At 37.1% G+C, this 17,989-nt stretch overlaps 2 protein-coding genes across 4 annotated transcripts in view; one reads left to right on the top strand and one right to left on the bottom strand.

The window, feature by feature from the left end:
* ZNF654 (zinc finger protein 654) overlaps positions 1 to 9,769 on the bottom strand; it is a 79,245-nt gene extending 69,476 nt beyond the window's left edge. For both annotated transcript variants that reach the window (XM_016196541.2, XM_016196540.2), the window contains exon 1: positions 9,569 to 9,769. In XM_016196541.2, coding sequence (XP_016052027.1) covers positions 9,569 to 9,757 — 189 coding nt within the window. In that variant the 5' untranslated portion in view covers positions 9,758 to 9,769. The remainder of the gene's footprint in view (positions 1 to 9,568) is intronic.
* A 376-nt stretch (positions 9,770 to 10,145) lies between these two features.
* CGGBP1 (CGG triplet repeat binding protein 1) lies at positions 10,146 to 16,924 on the top strand. 2 transcript variants are annotated; one of them, XM_016196539.2, is made up of 3 exons: positions 10,146 to 10,273; positions 10,866 to 11,109; positions 12,910 to 16,924. In XM_016196539.2, the coding sequence occupies exon 3, from the start codon at positions 12,929 to 12,931 to the stop codon at positions 13,430 to 13,432; it is 504 nt and encodes a 167-aa protein (XP_016052025.1). In that variant the 5' UTR covers positions 10,146 to 10,273; positions 10,866 to 11,109; positions 12,910 to 12,928; the 3' UTR covers positions 13,433 to 16,924. The 2 variants fall into 2 exon arrangements, with proteins under 2 accessions (XP_016052025.1, XP_016052024.1); XM_016196538.2 differs by having other exon boundaries at positions 10,151 to 10,273; positions 10,866 to 11,069.
* Positions 16,925 to 17,989: the final 1,065 nt, after the last annotated feature.

Raw genomic sequence — 17,989 nt, 5'->3', positions numbered from 1 at the left:
CTATGAAGCCACCATTTTATTTATTTTTATTTTTAAAGTATATCTTTATTGATTTCAGAGAGAAGAGAGGGAGAGAGAGAGAAACATCAATGATGAGAGAGCCACCAATTGGCCACCAATCGGCTGCCCCCTGCACACCTCTGAGTGGGGATCGAGCCCGCAAGCCGGGCATGTGCCCTGACCGGGAATCAAACCCCAATCACCCAATCACCCGGATCCTAGGTCAACGCTCAACCGCTGAGCCACGCCTGGCGAAGCTGAAGCTACCATTTTAGACCTCCATTCACCTTAAATCTCCACCCACACTCAGGTACTCTCAACAGATGAAATTTCCTCCTACCTCAAGGCTCCAATATAAAGCAACCCCTCCATTTGTGCTTTAACTCTTGTCCTTCTTCCCTTTTCAAAATTTTATACATTAACCCTTCTTTCTTCTGTAGATTTACCTCATCCTTTCAAATGAATTAATCAGTCTCATCAGATTTTAATGATATCAAATTCTCACCAATTTTTTTTAAATCCTCACCTCCAATTCACAACCTCTCCATCTCCCATCCATATTTTCCCTTCTCCTTTACTGTTTTTATTTCTTTGCCTCCCAGTCTTTACACTACTCCAGTCTGATTCCTGCTCCCATCACTACATCAAAACAGCTCTGCTTAAAGTCGCCAAAGAACTCCGTGTAATTCAATGGTTCAATCTCAATGGCTTTTGATGCCAGTTACCATTCACTCTATACTGAAACATTCCCTTCCCATGTCTTCTTTAACTCCACAGGTTCCTTGGTTTTCTCCAATCTTTTTTTTTTTTAAAGGTTTTTTATTGATTTCAGAAAGAGGAAGGGAGAAAGAGAGATAGAAACATCAATGATGAGAGAGTCATTGATCCACTGCCTTCTGCATGCCCCCTACTGAGGATCCAGCCCCAAACCCAGGCATGTGCCTTGACCAGGAATCAAACCTCGATCTCCTGGATCCTAGGTCAATGCTCAACCTCTGAGCCACGCCAGCTGGGCTCTCCAACCTCTTTAATCCTTCTCAGATTTCATTTGAAGATTCAACTTTTCCTACAAGGCCATTTAAATGTGGAGTTCCTGAAGCTTCACTTCTAGGTATTCTTTTCCCACTCTGTATTATCTCTCTGTATGTGAGCTCATTCACACACATGGTTTGAAATAGCATCCACACAGCTTTGATGACAAGCCTCACTTCTAAGCTCTGAATTCTGCAGACCCAGCTTTAAGATCTCTCCTTGGATAAGGAAAGTTACCTTAAATTCGACATGTTCAAACTAAACCAAAGAATCTTAGCAGAGTTCAACTTGCCCAAGAATCCAAAAATAGACAAGTCTTTTATTGGCCTCCATTGTACATTACAGTAGTGCCCAGACTCCCTTATCCACAGTCTCATTTTCCAGAGTTTCAGTTACTCACAGTCAACTGTGGTCCAAAAATATTAAATGGAAAATTCCAGAAATAAACAATTCATAAGTTTTAAATTGCACACCATTCTAAGTAGCATGATGAAATCTTGCACAGTCCCGGGCCTTCCCACCGGTACCCGGACCATCCCTTTGTGCAGTGTATCTACCTTACTTCATCTCATCACAAAGGCATTGTATCATCTCACATCATCACAAGAAGGGTGAGGACAGTACAATAAGAATATTTTGAGAGAAAGACCACATAATTTTTATTATATTATACGGTTATAATTGTTCTATTTCATTATTATTGTTGTGAATCTCTTACTGTGCCTAATTTATAAATTAAACTTTATCAGAGGTACATATATAAAGGGAAAAAAACACAGTATATATAGGGTTTGGTACCATTCATGGTTTCAGGCATCCACTGGGGGTCTTGGAATGTATCCCCCATGGGTAAGGGGGCGGGGGGGACTACTCCATTGTACACCTTTTCTTTATAGAACTTATCAAAGTTATAACTGTATACGAAAACAAGAACAATGCCTGTTTGCTTACAACTACATGCCCAATGCCTTATAAAACCAAAAAGCTTCAACCCTAACATTCAACGACACCTTTTCTTACTGTTTAGATGAGTCTTTCAGCAATTTGCATATTCACCACTGCTTTGGAGTTGAGAGTACTGAGTGTCTGGTACAGAGTGTTAATGCAATGGACTTTAGGGTCCTACGGAACACATTATACAGATTGACCTCCTCTGATATTTAGTTGCCACCAGTGTTCCACCATGGCTCTAAGCATATGACAATGATTGGGTCTCATCCTAGAGAGCAGATCCATTCTAAACAGAGTATACTACTGATCTGTCAAAGAAACAGGGAGCCAAGAAATCAATGTAATATATATTACATGAAAACTAAAGATTATCTTAGATTTACTAGAAATTACAAAACTTAAAAATACTCTCCAATTTAGACTACTGTAATTGATTTACAACATAACTAAAATTAATATTTAGTTAAATAAATTACTTTAGATTTTAAATGACCTAATATCCTTACCATTATATATTAATATACATTTTAAATGGCATATCAATTGACTATATTTTACTGATCATATTTTATCTTTTCAAATATCTCATCAGATACATATTTTACCAAAGCTTTCTAAAACTTAATTTAAATTTCTCTTCTTTGCTTCTGTTTGTAATTGTTAAGGTTTACCATATTTTGGCAGGGAAAAAGATTTAGGGCAAGCAATAGTACAACTAGTGACTGACTTCTGTTTGGCAGAACTGCAAAATGATAGTATCATTAAGAAATTTAAAAGCAGTGAACTTCATTTAAAAATATTTTCGCCTCCTATTTCATCTACAAAATTAAAACTGCACAAAATTTTTTTTCAGCCAATGTAAGGGTGGTAATTAGAAAGCAATAATGGACATATAGCTAATGCAAAACTGTTTAAAAATAAGTTACTTAAGTTTAGGATCTCATTGGTTAACCTAAAAATAACCTTCTGTAGTTCATGTAACCAAAACGTATTTCAAATATTTTTAAGAAACGGTGTAGTTAAAATTTCATCATACTCAAAATACTCTCACATTTATTAACAGAAAATACGCAATCTCTGAGATAGAGAGAAAAAAATAAAATGTATTTCTGATTGTACTTTATTTTTCCTCTGATTATAAAGGCCGTGGCTTTAATCAAGAAAATACAAAAAATAAGTATAAAGACAAAAATAAAATTCAGCTATAAACAGATCACTAAGAAGTTATCCATTGTTAACAGTTTGGTATGTATCTTTTCAGACTATTTTATTTACAAAAGTGAAATTACCTGTCTCCTGTGTCTTTTCAGTAGTTACACCACAAACAGGTTCCCATATGAATGAATATTCTTTATAAACACAATCGTTAGGAGGAGAATACAGGATTCCATTATATGTAACAACTCCCCTAACTTTGGTTATTGAGGTTATTTGCAATAATTTGCTATTACAAATAATATCACTGTAAAAAATTAGTGTAATTCAGTTCTGAAAGTCAACCTAAAAAATCATTAAGCAACAAGAAAGCATTTAGCTCCCCAAATATAGCCATCAAGATCTAAGGTTCATTTTGTTTTGTTTTTCCTAATTATAACAAATAAGTAAATGTCTTTCCATAGAATTTACCCTTTCACGAACACTGGAAATATACCGAATGTATCAAATTCTGAAAACAATTTACAAAAATAAAATTTTAACTTGTAATCTAGTAATAAAAATAATTTCAACAAAAGGAACACATATACTCATGTAATGAAATTATTTCTAGCTCAAAATATTCATTACAGAGTAAATCAGGAAGTAGGATGCTCTTTTTTCAAAAGTAAATAAATCACTATAAGTTAATTTCAATACTTTTCATTATCTTTCATATGTACCATTCTTTATTGAGCTAAAACACTAATTTGAGACTTCTAGTTAATTGTGGCAGATTGAACACACACTTACTTCTGCTCCTACTCAAAAACTCCAATAAAATAACAGTAAAAATTATTTTTGTTTTAAAAGATCTAAACCCATTAAGGAGGAAAACAATGAAAAAGGAGAGATGACAGACAACATTTAGGTAGCTATTATTTAAGAAAGGAGGGAGGGAGTTCAGGAACAAGCTGATTTGTGCTGAACTCCAGAAAAATTTCAGAAATCTGAAACAGCAGACTTCTAAAAGTGGAGGTAAAAGTAGAGTCAAAAACAGAAAGGTCAGTTGAACATCTCTTCCAGATCCCCTTCCCTATTAGATCAATGGAAACTATTCTCTGGGGAAGCTGAACTCATAATGGGGCAGAAAAAGAAGGGGTTGGAGGGAAGGAAAGGGAATATAGAGAACACGGGGTAAAACCAAAGTGTACATACTGACGGGTGGTAAAGCAGTCTTCACCTCCTCCATCAACTAGACTAACTGATCATATCTACAACTAGGAAAAAAATTATTTATAACCACAGAGGTAAATATCATAAGAGCTAAGTAGCTGCAATTAATTGCCTCTGGGGAATATGTGGGAAAGGAATGGAACAGTGTATGAACTGCTATTTTTTACTATAAGCTGTGGGGAGGGGGAACTGTTTGTCTCTACAATATCCATTCTTGTTTTCTTCCTTCCTTCCTTACTAACAGAATCATAGACGTTTTTATCAGGGGAAAAAATACAAAAAATTCCTCGCAGATAGGGATAGCTACTAAGATTTAGAACAAGATGTTTTTGGCTTACCCCCCAAAAAGCCCTGATGTGCTACTTGGAACGCAGATGTGATGGCTGGAACTCCAGCAACTGTTCTGGATCATGAGACAAACTTGAGATAAGAAGACAAGGATGACTGATAAGAAAGAAAGAGTAAAAGATGGTACAATGAGGATAAAGCCACCATAAAATCCCCATACTATCTATTCAAGACTTTTCACTGAGTAAAAAGTCATGTTTAAGCTACTTAAAACAGGTCTCTACTAGCAGCAAAATGCAGTTCCTAATACATTAAGTCTTATAGGACTTTTTAAACTAAGCATACATAAAACATTTATAAAAATTAAAAATAAATTTAAAATAATTCCAATTAATAGCAAGAATTGTTTTAAATGAACTTAATTTGTTCCAGAAGGCTGTTCAAGAAGCGATTTGTTCGAAAACCAAATCCTTTTTTCTCGTTAGAAATAATGTAAATTAAATTAACCCATTCCAGACCTCCAAATTATTCTGTTTTAACCTTTCTCAAGTGCCTGTGATGGTTGTTTCATGAGCACTTTCACACATTAGCAACATCAGCACTCTTGATGGGCCCCTTTATGTTTTAAAATTGTGCTAATAATCTATTTCGCAAAGCCATACTCCGTGGCCAGATCAGACAAACGAACACCCCTATCATACTTTATAATTATTTCTTTTTTAAGCTCTATCGTTGTCCTTACAACTTTCCTTTTCACTTTGTTGCTATCCCTAACCTTCTTAGGACCAGTCAGTGGTGGCTTATATTTAATAATAATAAGCATCAACAAAAGCAAAAAACCACAAAAATATTCACAGCACAATTTCCTTAGATGTTAACAAAACGAGGTTTAGCAGTAAGCTGACTCATACTCGTGCATTCTCTCTTTTGTCTGTCACCTGAGAGACGCCTGACTGATCATACAGGTAGAATGAAAGGGTTGTCAGGTCGAGAACCAAAGTTTTGTTCAACAACCAAGACATTTTTTTCTGTGAACTTGGTCAAGACCTGAACTGTTCTAGTTGGGAGACATATAAGAACCAAGGTTCAACTGTATGTTCAACAACATCCCTGTCTTCTACCCACTAGATGCCAGTAGCAAGCTATCTCAATTAGGACAATCAAAAATATCTCCAGACACTGCCAAATGTCCCCTACAGGAAACATAATCTCTGAGAAAATGTAGCTGCTATTGCAAATCATTTAGTGCTTTATCAAAAGCATTTAACTTTTCTGGTTAAATAACAGAACTTTAGAATTGTAACATTTCTAAATATCCTCTAATGTTTATTGTGGGATACAAACAATAAGTGACCTACAGATTAGATTATCTCTAAAAGTCCCTCTTAAACCTTCAAAGGATTTCACATGAGAAATATTAACAGCCTCTGTCTATTTAAGCCTATCTGCATGCTAGGTATAGTACTGAACACTTCATGGTCATTCTCTCATTTTATACTCATGACATCCACAGGGGATGACTATTAACCCCATTTTAGTATGAAACAATGTTTAAGTCTTTTAATCAACATATCAAAGTGTTTCCAGAAATACTTATCATTCACTGTAGTCATTCTAGCACTGAACTGAAACGAAAGTACCTTAACTTGCTTAGTTTACAATCAATTTATAATCAAAACATTTCAATATATCTAGCAAAAAAATAAGTTTAATTATTACAGTCTTCAAGAATAGGGGAAATGTTCACAGCAACTAACAATCAGAGAAATAATAATCAGACTGTTTCTTGAAATATTTTGAACACTATGGCCTAATGAAAGAGTACTTTTAAATTTTTTCATCCATGATTCCCTGAGTACATCCAGTAACTATTTTTCTCCTTTGCACAACTTGCCATAAACAATTCACTTTATAATTATTTGAGAATTTATTTGTAATTTTAATCTGCCTTTCAGTAGAAATTGAAGTCTGGGTTCAAATCCCAGTTGGTCCACCTACCAGAACTGAAGACCAGTGAACTTGTTCAGGCCTTAATTTCAACTATAAAACCTGCATAACAGAGCCTATCTGAAGGCCTTAAGAGTGAGTATTAGTAGGCCCTCAATAAAAATTAATTTCCCCTTCCTTTCATCCTCAAAGTAAATTAAATGTCAGTTAAGAGCCAATTCTATTTAAGCATTTGTTGAGAGTATACTAATAAGAATCAAGGGAGGATGTGATAGGGGCAGTTAGTGGACATTACACCATGTAACTATCTGGAAATCAACACTTAAAATCTCCCAAATCCATCATCACAAAAATCAGCTCAAGCCTAAGGGATTATTCCCTTAGTTTGAAATTGTAAAATCTGGTATTGTTTCTCAAATAGGGAAGTATACCCTCAAATGCATTGAATGGATGCATAATTTATCACTTATATTATCTATTGTCTTCTGTTTTATTTTCCCTTGTGGTGAAAGACACAAGAACCTCTCTTGAAGCCTTCCTTCCTTTCTCCCTTCACCCAAACAACCAGCAGCCAAGAAATTTTTATTCAGATTTCTTTCTAAAAGGAGGAAGATAAATTGGAGCCTTTCTTTTCAGTGCACAAGACTGTGCGTATAAGCCATATATTTCATTAACTGTCACCCACCCAAGTGCCTATTATCCGTTTTATGGATTACTCACAATTAAGTCATTTACTAATGAGTGCAAGTTACTTAATATTACCTTACCCTTAGTAAATATTAGGAAACCAAATGTTAAAAAGAAGAAAAAAAAATATTTGGGAATTAGATTACATAATCCACTTCTTCCCTTACTGTCAAATAGAACTATATTGTGAGAATTTATTAATCAATGCATAAAATTCAACAATACAGGTAATCTTTTATTCTAAAACTTTTAATACAATAAAGAACTTCACAAAGCTCACCTGTAGAGTGGAATCAGAACAGGATCCCTAAGAACAGATCTATTGCTAACCTAGAGTATTATAAAATATGTAATGAGGTTTCACACAGAAGTTGGTAGCATAAAAGTATGTTAGTATAACTTAACTCATAATTTAGCAATGTAAAAATAAAAGTTTGTTAAGTTCTTCCAGTTTAGTTTTATTTCCTTGTATATTTAGGTGGTAGTGGAGTTTTTTTAAAATAGCTAACTTCATAAAATAATTTACTGTCACTGTTCAGACACTATTTAGCCTATTTCAAAGGCTAAATTTATTTATCTGTTCTTAAAACTGATTTCAAGAAATAGAGTAAGAGTAGTTAAAGGTTCTCCAAAAATGTTCTGGCCCTCAAATAAAATTTCAATGCCATTTCAGCAATTAAGGGTTATATGATTAAGTAAATTAAAACTAAAGGTAACCAAAACCAACTTGCTCATTAATGATATCAAAAGCAAACCAAAGGAAAAAATAAAACAAAAAGACTTTCGGCCTATGAATAAATTAAAAAGATCAATTATAACCTAATTTTCAGAAGTTTAAAATTCCTATAGATACAAAGCTACCAATAACATGGTTTCTAGATGGAAAACATAGTTAGAAAACAAGTATTGTAAAGACACTGAACCTCTAAATCCAGTGAATGCCAATATCAAAATAAATAAGCAAAAAATACATTTTCAAGAAAGTCACTAGAGAGCAATGCTAAAGAAAAAACACACACCCTTTATACCAAGACAATTTCCACCTTCAAGCCAACTTATTTATGGTGAGAAGGAATGAAATAAAAAACAAAAGACAATTTAAAGTATTTAAAAACTTACCTGAAATTTTCAACTCCATCCTTTTCCTTCCAATGCTTGGAAAGGCATAAAAATCAAATTTCAGCAAAGATGATGCTTACTTCCTGTTAACTTTAGTGAAATAACTAACTGAATTAAAACTGAAAGGGTCAAAACCCTTTATATATTCTCTAATTTAATTACTATCCCTACTTGACAGAAGAAGAAACTAGGGACGGCGAGTTAAGTAACTTGTCCAAGGTAACAACTAGGAAGTGGTACAGACATGATTTGAACTCTATACATCAAAGATAATAAACAAATTTTTAAAAAGCGGGGTGAGAAAAAGAGTAAAACTTTCTTCCAAAACAGTTTGCAAAACAAGACCGTTATGAATGAGAACAAAATGTTTATAAATATATGTAGATGTGAATGTAAATTACACAACTTTTACCCCGAGACAAGTACTTTGGTGCTATAATATTTAATTATGGTCAAAAGCCTTAAAGTAAATCAAATCGTAGTGACAGTCGACCAAGTAAATAATTTGCTGTCACTGTTCGGTCGAGGAAAGGGGGTAAGAAAAGTAAAGATGACAATCACACTGTCTTAACCCCACCTCCAGAGAAGTAACTAAATCACTGTGGGTCAGCGCCTAAACCAACAGAATTGGCCCAGTGGGGTCTCGCGAAGGGATGACAGGAGACCCTAGCAAAGGGGGAGGGGTGGCGATGACAGGCGGGGGAGCGGTAGAGACAAGGCATGCCTCCGATCTCCGAAAAAGGGGAGACTACGGGGGACAAGGGGCGGAGAAGGGGAGGCAGGAAATGTTGCCAGAGATTCCAAATGAAGTGAGAAGGAACTGGGTAGGAAGCACAAGAAGGCGGGACCCTCGGGCAGAAAGGGGTCTGTCTGGGGAAGGGGAGGCATGTCAGTACTACAGAGCCTTCCTGCCAGCTGACCCTCCTCTCCAGCCCCCCTGCCCCCGACAAACTCTCACTTTCTCAGCAACCCTAAACCCGCGGGTCACCCCCGTCCCGCTCCCCGCCCCCCACCCAAGCCGGATAGGTGGAGGGGGGAGCTTCACCCTCGCTCTCCTTGTTGGGCTGGCGGAGGAAACACCGGACAGAGCCCTGATTCGAGGACTAGAAGGCCTGGAGACGCAGGGAGGCCCAGAACCCGGGTGACAAGTCCGAGCGGCCGACAGACGCCTCACCTGACAGAAGCGTCGGCAGTAATCCCGACTGCTGATCCCGACGACGCCGCCACCGCAGCTGCTGCCGCCAGTGCCGTCGTTGCCGTCGCCCGCAACTCTAAGCCCCGCAGGGCCTGGAGGGGACTCCACAATGGCCACGAGCTCTTCTCCGAGGCGTTCGGCCTCTTGGTCGCTCTCTTCTTCCGCCATGAGGCTCTCGCCGCCCAGCGCGTACCAGCCCCTACGCCGCCGCCGCCGCTGTAGCAGCCTGGGCTAACCTCCTCCTCCTCCTCTAGTTCCCTCCCCCTTCTCTCCGCCCCAGGCCCACTGAGGCCTCTCGTCTGGGGCTCTACTTCCGGCTCCGCCCACCCACGCCCCCAGTTTTTATTGGAGAAATCTAGTCGCCAATCATTTACATGCCCGCCTTTCCACTACCATTGGCCAAGTGGGCCGTCGGTTCGATAGACCCGCTGTCAATTGGTCACTGCTGCTCGGCGGTTGCTGGGGACCGCCTACGAGCTTTGCCATAGGCGGCGCAGGAGGACGGGGCGCGGTGGGGGACACGGCGGCCGCCGCGGGGCTCGACCGGGCAACGGCGGCGGCGGCGGCGGCAGCGACGACGCGTCCTCCTCCTCCCTCACCCCGTTGCTCTTTTTTTCTTTCCCTCCTTCTTTCCTCTCTGGCCGGGTCTCGTCCACTTCCCCTAGAGGCCACCCGGATCCTACGGTAACGAGAAGCTAGGGAGGCCGAGGGTGGGCCCGGCCGTTGGTGCAGGCTGTGGGCCCGGGGCCTGCCTTCCCGAAGCGGGAGCCGGGGGCGGAGCCGGGGCGTCGTTGTCGGCGGGAGGAAAAGGGAGGAGACGGGAAGCCTGACTGCGGCCGCCCCGTCAGGCGCCTACCGCCTCCTCCCCCGAGACTGCTCCCGAGTCGGCCGTCGAGTTTCCGGGCCCACGGCCGGCTGCTGGGACTCGGCCCTGCACAACTAGCGGGGCAGGGGCGCTAGGGCGCCGGCGTGCAGGGGCTGGCGCCGGAGGAGGGAGTCTAGACTGCGAGGACGTCCCGCGCCCCGCCTTTCCCTCCATCTCCGGAACCCTGGGGCCTGGGGCGGGCGACGAGGTGCAAAACGGGACAGACGGCTGTGAAGGGAGTGGGTTGAGGAGTGTTGGGGGAAAACGTTGGGCTCCAGAATCGAGGTGTAGAGTTTCCTAAAGGGAGAGGTTTTAAAGCCGCCTGCATGGTGGCAGTTGATGTTCACATTTTCATACACCCTTCTTTTTCTCCCTCCCCCCATTTTTTCCATTTGTTTTCGTGTTTTACAGTAAAGGCATGACTTCCCAGCACCTCAGGGAAAACAGGGTGCAAGCCCAGAAACTATTTCCCCACCACCACTTGTTGAAAAACTGATTTGAAAGCGTCTCGGGTTTGAACAAACGGAAAGTGCCAGGATTTCATGCGTCTCTGGTTTTGCGCTGGGGGCCCTTTACTACTAAGTATCAAGACGAAAAAAACTGGAAACTAATCCGGTAAACATTTAAACTTGAAAACTACTTTTATTTTGCTCTAGTAAGTGATTTGCCGCTTCTCTTTTGTTGGGTAGTTCCTGCTGTTTTTAACTTCCGCATTAAAATATCTTTACCTTCTGTTGAAAACACTTTTGTTCTTAGGATGTGTAAACTCGAGCATCCTCTACTGGGTAGATATTTGCCTCTGCAGTAGCACAAGCAGACTTTTGAAAGTTACAAGACATTGGAATGTATAGGCCTTTCATATTATCTCCCAAGTAATTGAGTATTTTTTGCTTCAGAGAGAAAGGAACATGAATTTTTTTCAAGTTTGAAATTCAACTATTTAAAGACTGAAGACTTTTCACATAGAAAGATTTAGGCATTACTGGGCACAGATATTTAATGTTTTTATAACTAGTTTAGAGCCATTAGTAATTGGGACTGATTTGCCATAGACGTATAAAGTACAAATCATTAACTTAAAGTTCAGACGTGTAGTGGTAATTCACTATTTATTAGGCAGGAATGATCTGCGTTACCTGCCATTGAAAATCTGTAGCCAAACACAGTATTTGTCACATGAAAGCCATACATTAAACAGATTTTTAATAGAAAAAATTAAACCTGTTAGAACCAAAATTTTAAAATACTTTCCAGAATTTCTGTGAAACATTAAGTCCTCTGAGTTTATGTCCGTAGGTGTCTAATACATTGGCAATTTAAAGTTCTTTTGGGAGAGATTTTATATTATTCAGCTATGAATTCTCTAGTGTGGATTAACACCACTATTTCTGATTACACTTATAAAGCATAGTTCTTCAGAGCACACTTAATTTATCTCTACGATATTTATATAGAACAGAATTCCTTCTTGAATTATATCAAATTCATTTTAATTTCTTATATCTAGGTTGATGTAAGAGCTTAACTCAAAGGCATGGCCCCAGGGAACAAATGGTAGCCACCAATAACGTTTGTTCAGTATCTCAAGTTTTCAGTGTCCATGGTTTTGGCAATAATCATAAATGTCTGTTATTAGGATAAATTTAGAAATTATTCTGCTTCTGAATTAAATAGTTGAAAAAATAGTGAAGAAATCATTTATTTATTCAACAAATTGTGATTGAGCATCTGTCATATACTAGGCACTAAGTTAATGAGTTCTTGGTTTTGTTCTAACTTACTAGTTAACAAATGAAATAAATATTAGCAAATGTAAGTATTAGTCTTTAATGGAAAAAAGGGAAAAAAGTGTTAGAAAAAGTGCTTTGCATATATCTTGATCATCACCTTTTGGAAAACTTAGTAGAGGTATATATGCATTAAAAATTATTTACTTTGAATTCTATTTTGGCTTTAAAATTTAATATTTCTGATATGTTTAGTCTGCTTTCTTGGGTTTTACTTTTTTTCTCTGAGCAGTAATGGAAATTATATTTATCTTCATATACAATTATGCCAGTTTATTTTTCCACCTGTTTGAACAAACTTTGTTTACAATTCCCTATGGTTGTGTTACCCTGGAACTGTGAAGGAAAAGAAGCTCTGTTAAACTTGAATACATATCTAGATTGGATGAAATTAATATAATACCCTAAATATTGACCTGTGATTAGATTTTTCTCAAAGATAGTGACATCTGAGATAGGTGCAGTTCTTTTTCTCATAGTTCTAATTTATTTGAATTTCGTCAAATTCAAGGAATTAATGTGGTTGTTACTATTAATGGGCACACGGTCTTTTAATTTAAATTATCTGAAATCTTTAATCTTAAAATTGTTTAAACTTTTCTTTTACTATTAGTTGCTTCCCAGGTGAACTGTTGTTATAACACTTATCTTTTCTCTTGTCTTGGAAGAACCTTATTCAAAGTCAGAATGGAAAGATTTGTAGTGACAGCACCACCTGCTCGAAACCGGTCTAAGACTGCTTTGTATGTGACTCCCCTGGATCGAGTCACTGAGTTTGGAGGTGAGCTGCACGAAGATGGAGGAAAACTCTTCTGTACTTCTTGCAATGTGGTTCTGAATCATGTTCGCAAGTCTGCCATTAGTGACCACCTCAAGTCAAAGACTCATACCAAGAGGAAGGCAGAATTTGAAGAGCAGAATGTGAGAAAGAAGCAAAGGCCCCTAACTGCATCCCTTCAGTGCAACAGTACTGCGCAAACAGAGAAAGTCAGTGTTATCCAGGACTTTGTGAAAATGTGCCTGGAAGCCAACATCCCACTTGAGAAGGCTGATCACCCGGCCGTCCGTGCTTTCCTGTCTCGCCATGTGAAGAATGGAGGCTCCATACCTAAGTCAGACCAGCTGAGGAGAGCATATCTGCCTGATGGATATGAGAATGAGAATCAGCTCCTCAACTCACAAGATTGTTGACCAGGAGGTTACCACCATTGTGATCAAGATAAATAATGTGGAGTGTTAAAGTTATGTATTGATTGTATGGTTCATTTTTTATATTTATTTCGTTTAAAATCATGTGATGAAGAATAGTTTTTCAATGTGTATATAGTTGCAGGCAAAAAAAAATTCACCATAAAACTTACTGTTAATTTTAGTCACCAATGGTATAAAACAAAACTTAGGGTTTAGAGTGTGCTAGAATACCTTAAACCTGATGGTTATCTTTAAAATTGAAGGTTTTTCTCTTGAAATGTTTGTGCATGGAAGAACTGCCCTGCTTTTTTACCCTATTGCCATGTATGATTATTCCTTGTGAGAGTACTTAATTACTTGGATTGAAGACTAGCCTAGGGAATTGAAGCTGCTGCCAGGCAACACCACTCACAGTAACTTAAAGGAATTCTTTCTGATTAGAGGGTCCTCCTCAAAATGGAAGTAATAGTGGTAAACTGTTCTTGTATATTCAGATCCTTAGCAGAAAATGACTGTTTACTTCAAACTACGCTTTACTTGTATATGATGTAGTTACCTTAACTATCCTTCAGTTCCTCACTGTCTTTCTCCCCCCTTTTTAAAGGCTTATTGTTGTATTTAGTAACAGCTTCAGGTGACCAAAAGACTAAAATCTTTTCATGTCCGTGCCAAAAGCCATAGGGAATTTTGCAGTGACACGATTTTAGTCTCTTACCATAAACACACATTTTTGAACCATAGCTTTCATTTCAAGCATCATCTTGAGTTTGTAAACTTTTTCCTTCAGGATTATCTTTTTAATTTAAACAGGTAGACATTTTATTATTGAGCTTTCTGTTTTTACAGAAAACTAGTAATATTTTGGCTGACAGATCAGAAAATAAGGAAATTACTTTCTATACCTTAATTTTTCCATAAAGTTTTGTAAGAGTTTAGTTAGGATAAGTAGACTAGAAACAAGATTACTTTCACTTTTATGTGCTTTGCCTCTGGTGGTACAAAGTTTTTAAATGGATAGTAAACAGTTGTCTAAAAATACTGGCAAGATTTCTGCAGTGGAGATCTGGCAGAATTCTGCATAACTGTTTGGGTGAGGCAATAATCAGTTCTGTTAGAGGTCAACCATGTTAAGAAATGATCCCTATCTGAACCTCACTATTTAAGGTTATCAGAGACCCAAATTATATTTTTTAAAAACTAAACAGCTGAAAACTTGAAGTAGAGCTTTAAAAACTTAAATTCTTTGAAAGCATTCAAGTTAAAATACTTATAAAATATATTTCTATTACAAGGCACTGACAAATGATGCCCTATGTTAACAGCAGGAGTTATCTTTAAGCTTATTTTACCACAAATCTTCATTTATAAAAGAAAAGCCAAAGTGAATAAGAGCAAAGTTAGATTTTATATTTTTCAGAAACAGCTTTCCATGTCTAAATTTCTTAAGTTCCTAGTTCAGGTTGTCAAAGTGTCCATCCGATTTTAGATTTGATGTGAATTTTGGGGTTGTTTTTTTTTAATTTTAAAATAAGCCTGCCACCAAAAAAAAATCATTTGTGAAAATTTGAACTACCAATTTTCCTCATGTTCAGTTATATTAAAAGTAGCACAATAAATGCCTAGAGTAGTGCTCTCATTGATAAAGCACATTCATGAGGAGACCAGCAGCAAAACATAACCAAAATGTACTTTGCTTTTATGTCTTTTAGTAAAGAATTTGCAGGCAACCATGTTTAATTTGAATTATCTATGAGGATAAAAAGTCTAAGAAGCTGGGAAAATAATTGAGTTTTATAGCACTATTTTTAGGGTACAAAAATAAGGTTAGATATGCAATCATTCTAATTTTTCAAAATTCCATGTGATTCAGACAGCTCCCTATTGTTTGGATATTAATTTGCACTGAGAGCAAACCTATAGTGGCAGAACAGTTTTGAGTAGTCCCAAGCTGTAAACTGGATGACGTTCCACTGGAAAAATACCAATAATTCACATTTGAGTTTCTAGTAGTTATTATAGATTTGATGATCATTTAGGCCCCATATATCTTAATGTATCTTACCAGGCTCCAAACCTTTCCCACACACACCATATCTAGGGGCATAGTCCATCTTTCTGCTAGGATTATATCATGCCCATAGAAGCATTTTTCATCCTGTTGTGGAGGTTTAATGTGTTCCTTTACTTGATTATAAAACTTTTTGTTCCCTAAATATGGTTAACTTTGTCTCATAGTTAAATAGATAAAGCAGAATAATTGCTTTAGCCTGCTCAAACGTACAGATCTGTGAAACCATGATTGGCATATGTCAGTTAACAAATGAGAATATCTAAGAGGCGCATATACTGCTGTCGAGGTATAGTGGACATGTGTGTACAGAAGCTTTCAGTCTTAACTATATAGTGTTAGTGTGATGATATACTATTTGGGAAAATAGCATTTTCTATTTTATAAGTTGTATGCATAAACATAAGATTTGTAATGTTTCATTTATAAACTGCCTTCAACACATGCTTAACTGTTAATAGTGTTTTCTTGAAGTATAGTAGTATGTCTTCCAGAATTTCACTTTATGCTCACAGTAAATAGTTCCTAGCCAGTTGAAATGTTAAATTCTTTGTTGGTTTCTTTTGATTCTATGGGGCATATAGCAAGCCTGAAGGACATTGTAATAATTTCTTACAGGGTGAAATTTTAGAAAGATTGTGTGTGAGAGCCTAAATAGTTATTTTATTCATTATCATTTTTGGGTTACACGGTTTATTTTTAAACAAATGCTACTTCCAGTTAATGCATTTGGCCCTACTGAATTTTCAGGGACCAAAAACCTTTGAAGAAATAGTTCTGCATCTTAGAATTGTAACCAATTAAGTATTGGCTTGGGATTGTTCTGAAGTATTTATTGCTTAAAAACTATTGTAAGTAACAGTTGGCAAGATCTCTAAGCAGAAAGTTCCATGTTAAAACTTTTGCCTGAAAGAATTTGTATATGGATGTTAATGGAAAACACATTTAAACAAAATAAATTTAAAGTGGCTCTAAATGAAAGCCACAGGAAATCCATTTGGTGCTCTGTCTTTGTAAGGGCTCTCCATGGTTTGACTTGCCCCAACTGCTTTTAAATGAGTACATATCACCTTCATTAAATGGAAGATTTGTTCTATAATTTCATTGAAAGTCTTATCCTAAAATAAATTGCTTTAGCATCTGGTCAGCTCTGATTAAAATGTGAATAGTGAAGTGGCTATCTTAAACCTTGATTTATCTGAATCTATACTGTCATAGACTTCTGAGGTAAATATAATTCTTACCTAGTGGTATTCTGCTTGTATCCAGAATACTGTACCCATTAAATTTTACTATGTTCATTTTTGTATTCGTGCTTGTTTGGTTTTTTTTTTTGTTCATGCATGTATTAGTATAAATGTCGCCTTTAAAGTTTTGTTTCTGTGACTTTTAGAAATAAATTTCAAAGAGAATTTGTTTCAGAAGTTTTTGAAAGCACATTTTGTTTTGTGAGTGAATAACATAATTCCAAAAGATGAACAGAATTTTACTAATTGAGCTTTATTTCCCTGGTATATCTCTTTGTAGCATTATTCATTCTTATGCCTAATATAAAAGCATGTAGTCTGTCTAGTAAGAATTACATCATAGATATAGGTAGTCCTTTTCTACAAAAATTACATAGGTAATATTTAAATAAGCTTAATCAATGCTTTTAAATGGAAACGTTTTCATTTTCTACTTTTAGAAAATACCAGTTATCAAAGATGGACCTAATTTGCATAAGTTTTATTGGGTTTCTGAAAGATTTGCTATGTCCTTAATTTGACACTGGGTGCAAAAAAACCCAAAAAACATAAAAGTTGAAAATTGCCTTTTAGTAGTTTTACATAGTTTTAAGGGCTATCCACTTCTATTTGTCAAATTAACTTCTATTTACCTCTATTTGGCAAAAAAATTAATAGATTTGTAAAATAAATTTTTTTTCCTGGAATCAAAATGGTAGAAAGGACCTTAAGAAATACAGGCAATACGTCTGCTTCCAGTTTAATATCTAACCCACCAGAGACCTGTCTTCATTTTTCCTAAAGAATCCCATTGTAATCTTTATTAAACGTAAACCAATTGAATGTATGCGCCTCTGAGTCTCATAACAGTTCCTTTTTTTTTCTGTGTAAATTGAGTTGTAGTACACACCTGTAATATGGTATGTCATGGTGCAAAGATGCTCCCAGGATCAGGCTGCTAACCTAGCCCTGTGAAATCTAAAACTGGAAAGTAGAATAGTACTGACTTATGATGGGATGCACTTGATATGTATGGCATGACTTTAATTACTCCTCCAATATGTTTGAATGGTTTTATATACATACTATTTAGAGTAAATGCTTACTGCTCATTTAAATGTTGGAATGATGGGCTAAAATAAATGTTTAAAAGCCCATGTCTTTGCCCAGCCAGTGTTGCTCAGTGGTTGAGCCTCGACCCCATGAACCAAGAGGTCACCAGTTCAGCTCCCTGTCAGGGCACATGCCCAGGTTGCAGCCTCG

Source organism: Miniopterus natalensis, chromosome 6 (genome assembly GCF_054644295.1).
Source record: "Miniopterus natalensis isolate mMinNat1 chromosome 6, mMinNat1.hap1, whole genome shotgun sequence".
NCBI lineage: Eukaryota > Metazoa > Chordata > Mammalia > Chiroptera > Miniopteridae > Miniopterus > Miniopterus natalensis.
Note: the sequence above shows the minus strand (reverse complement) of the source record. Positions and strands in the feature narration are given on the sequence as shown.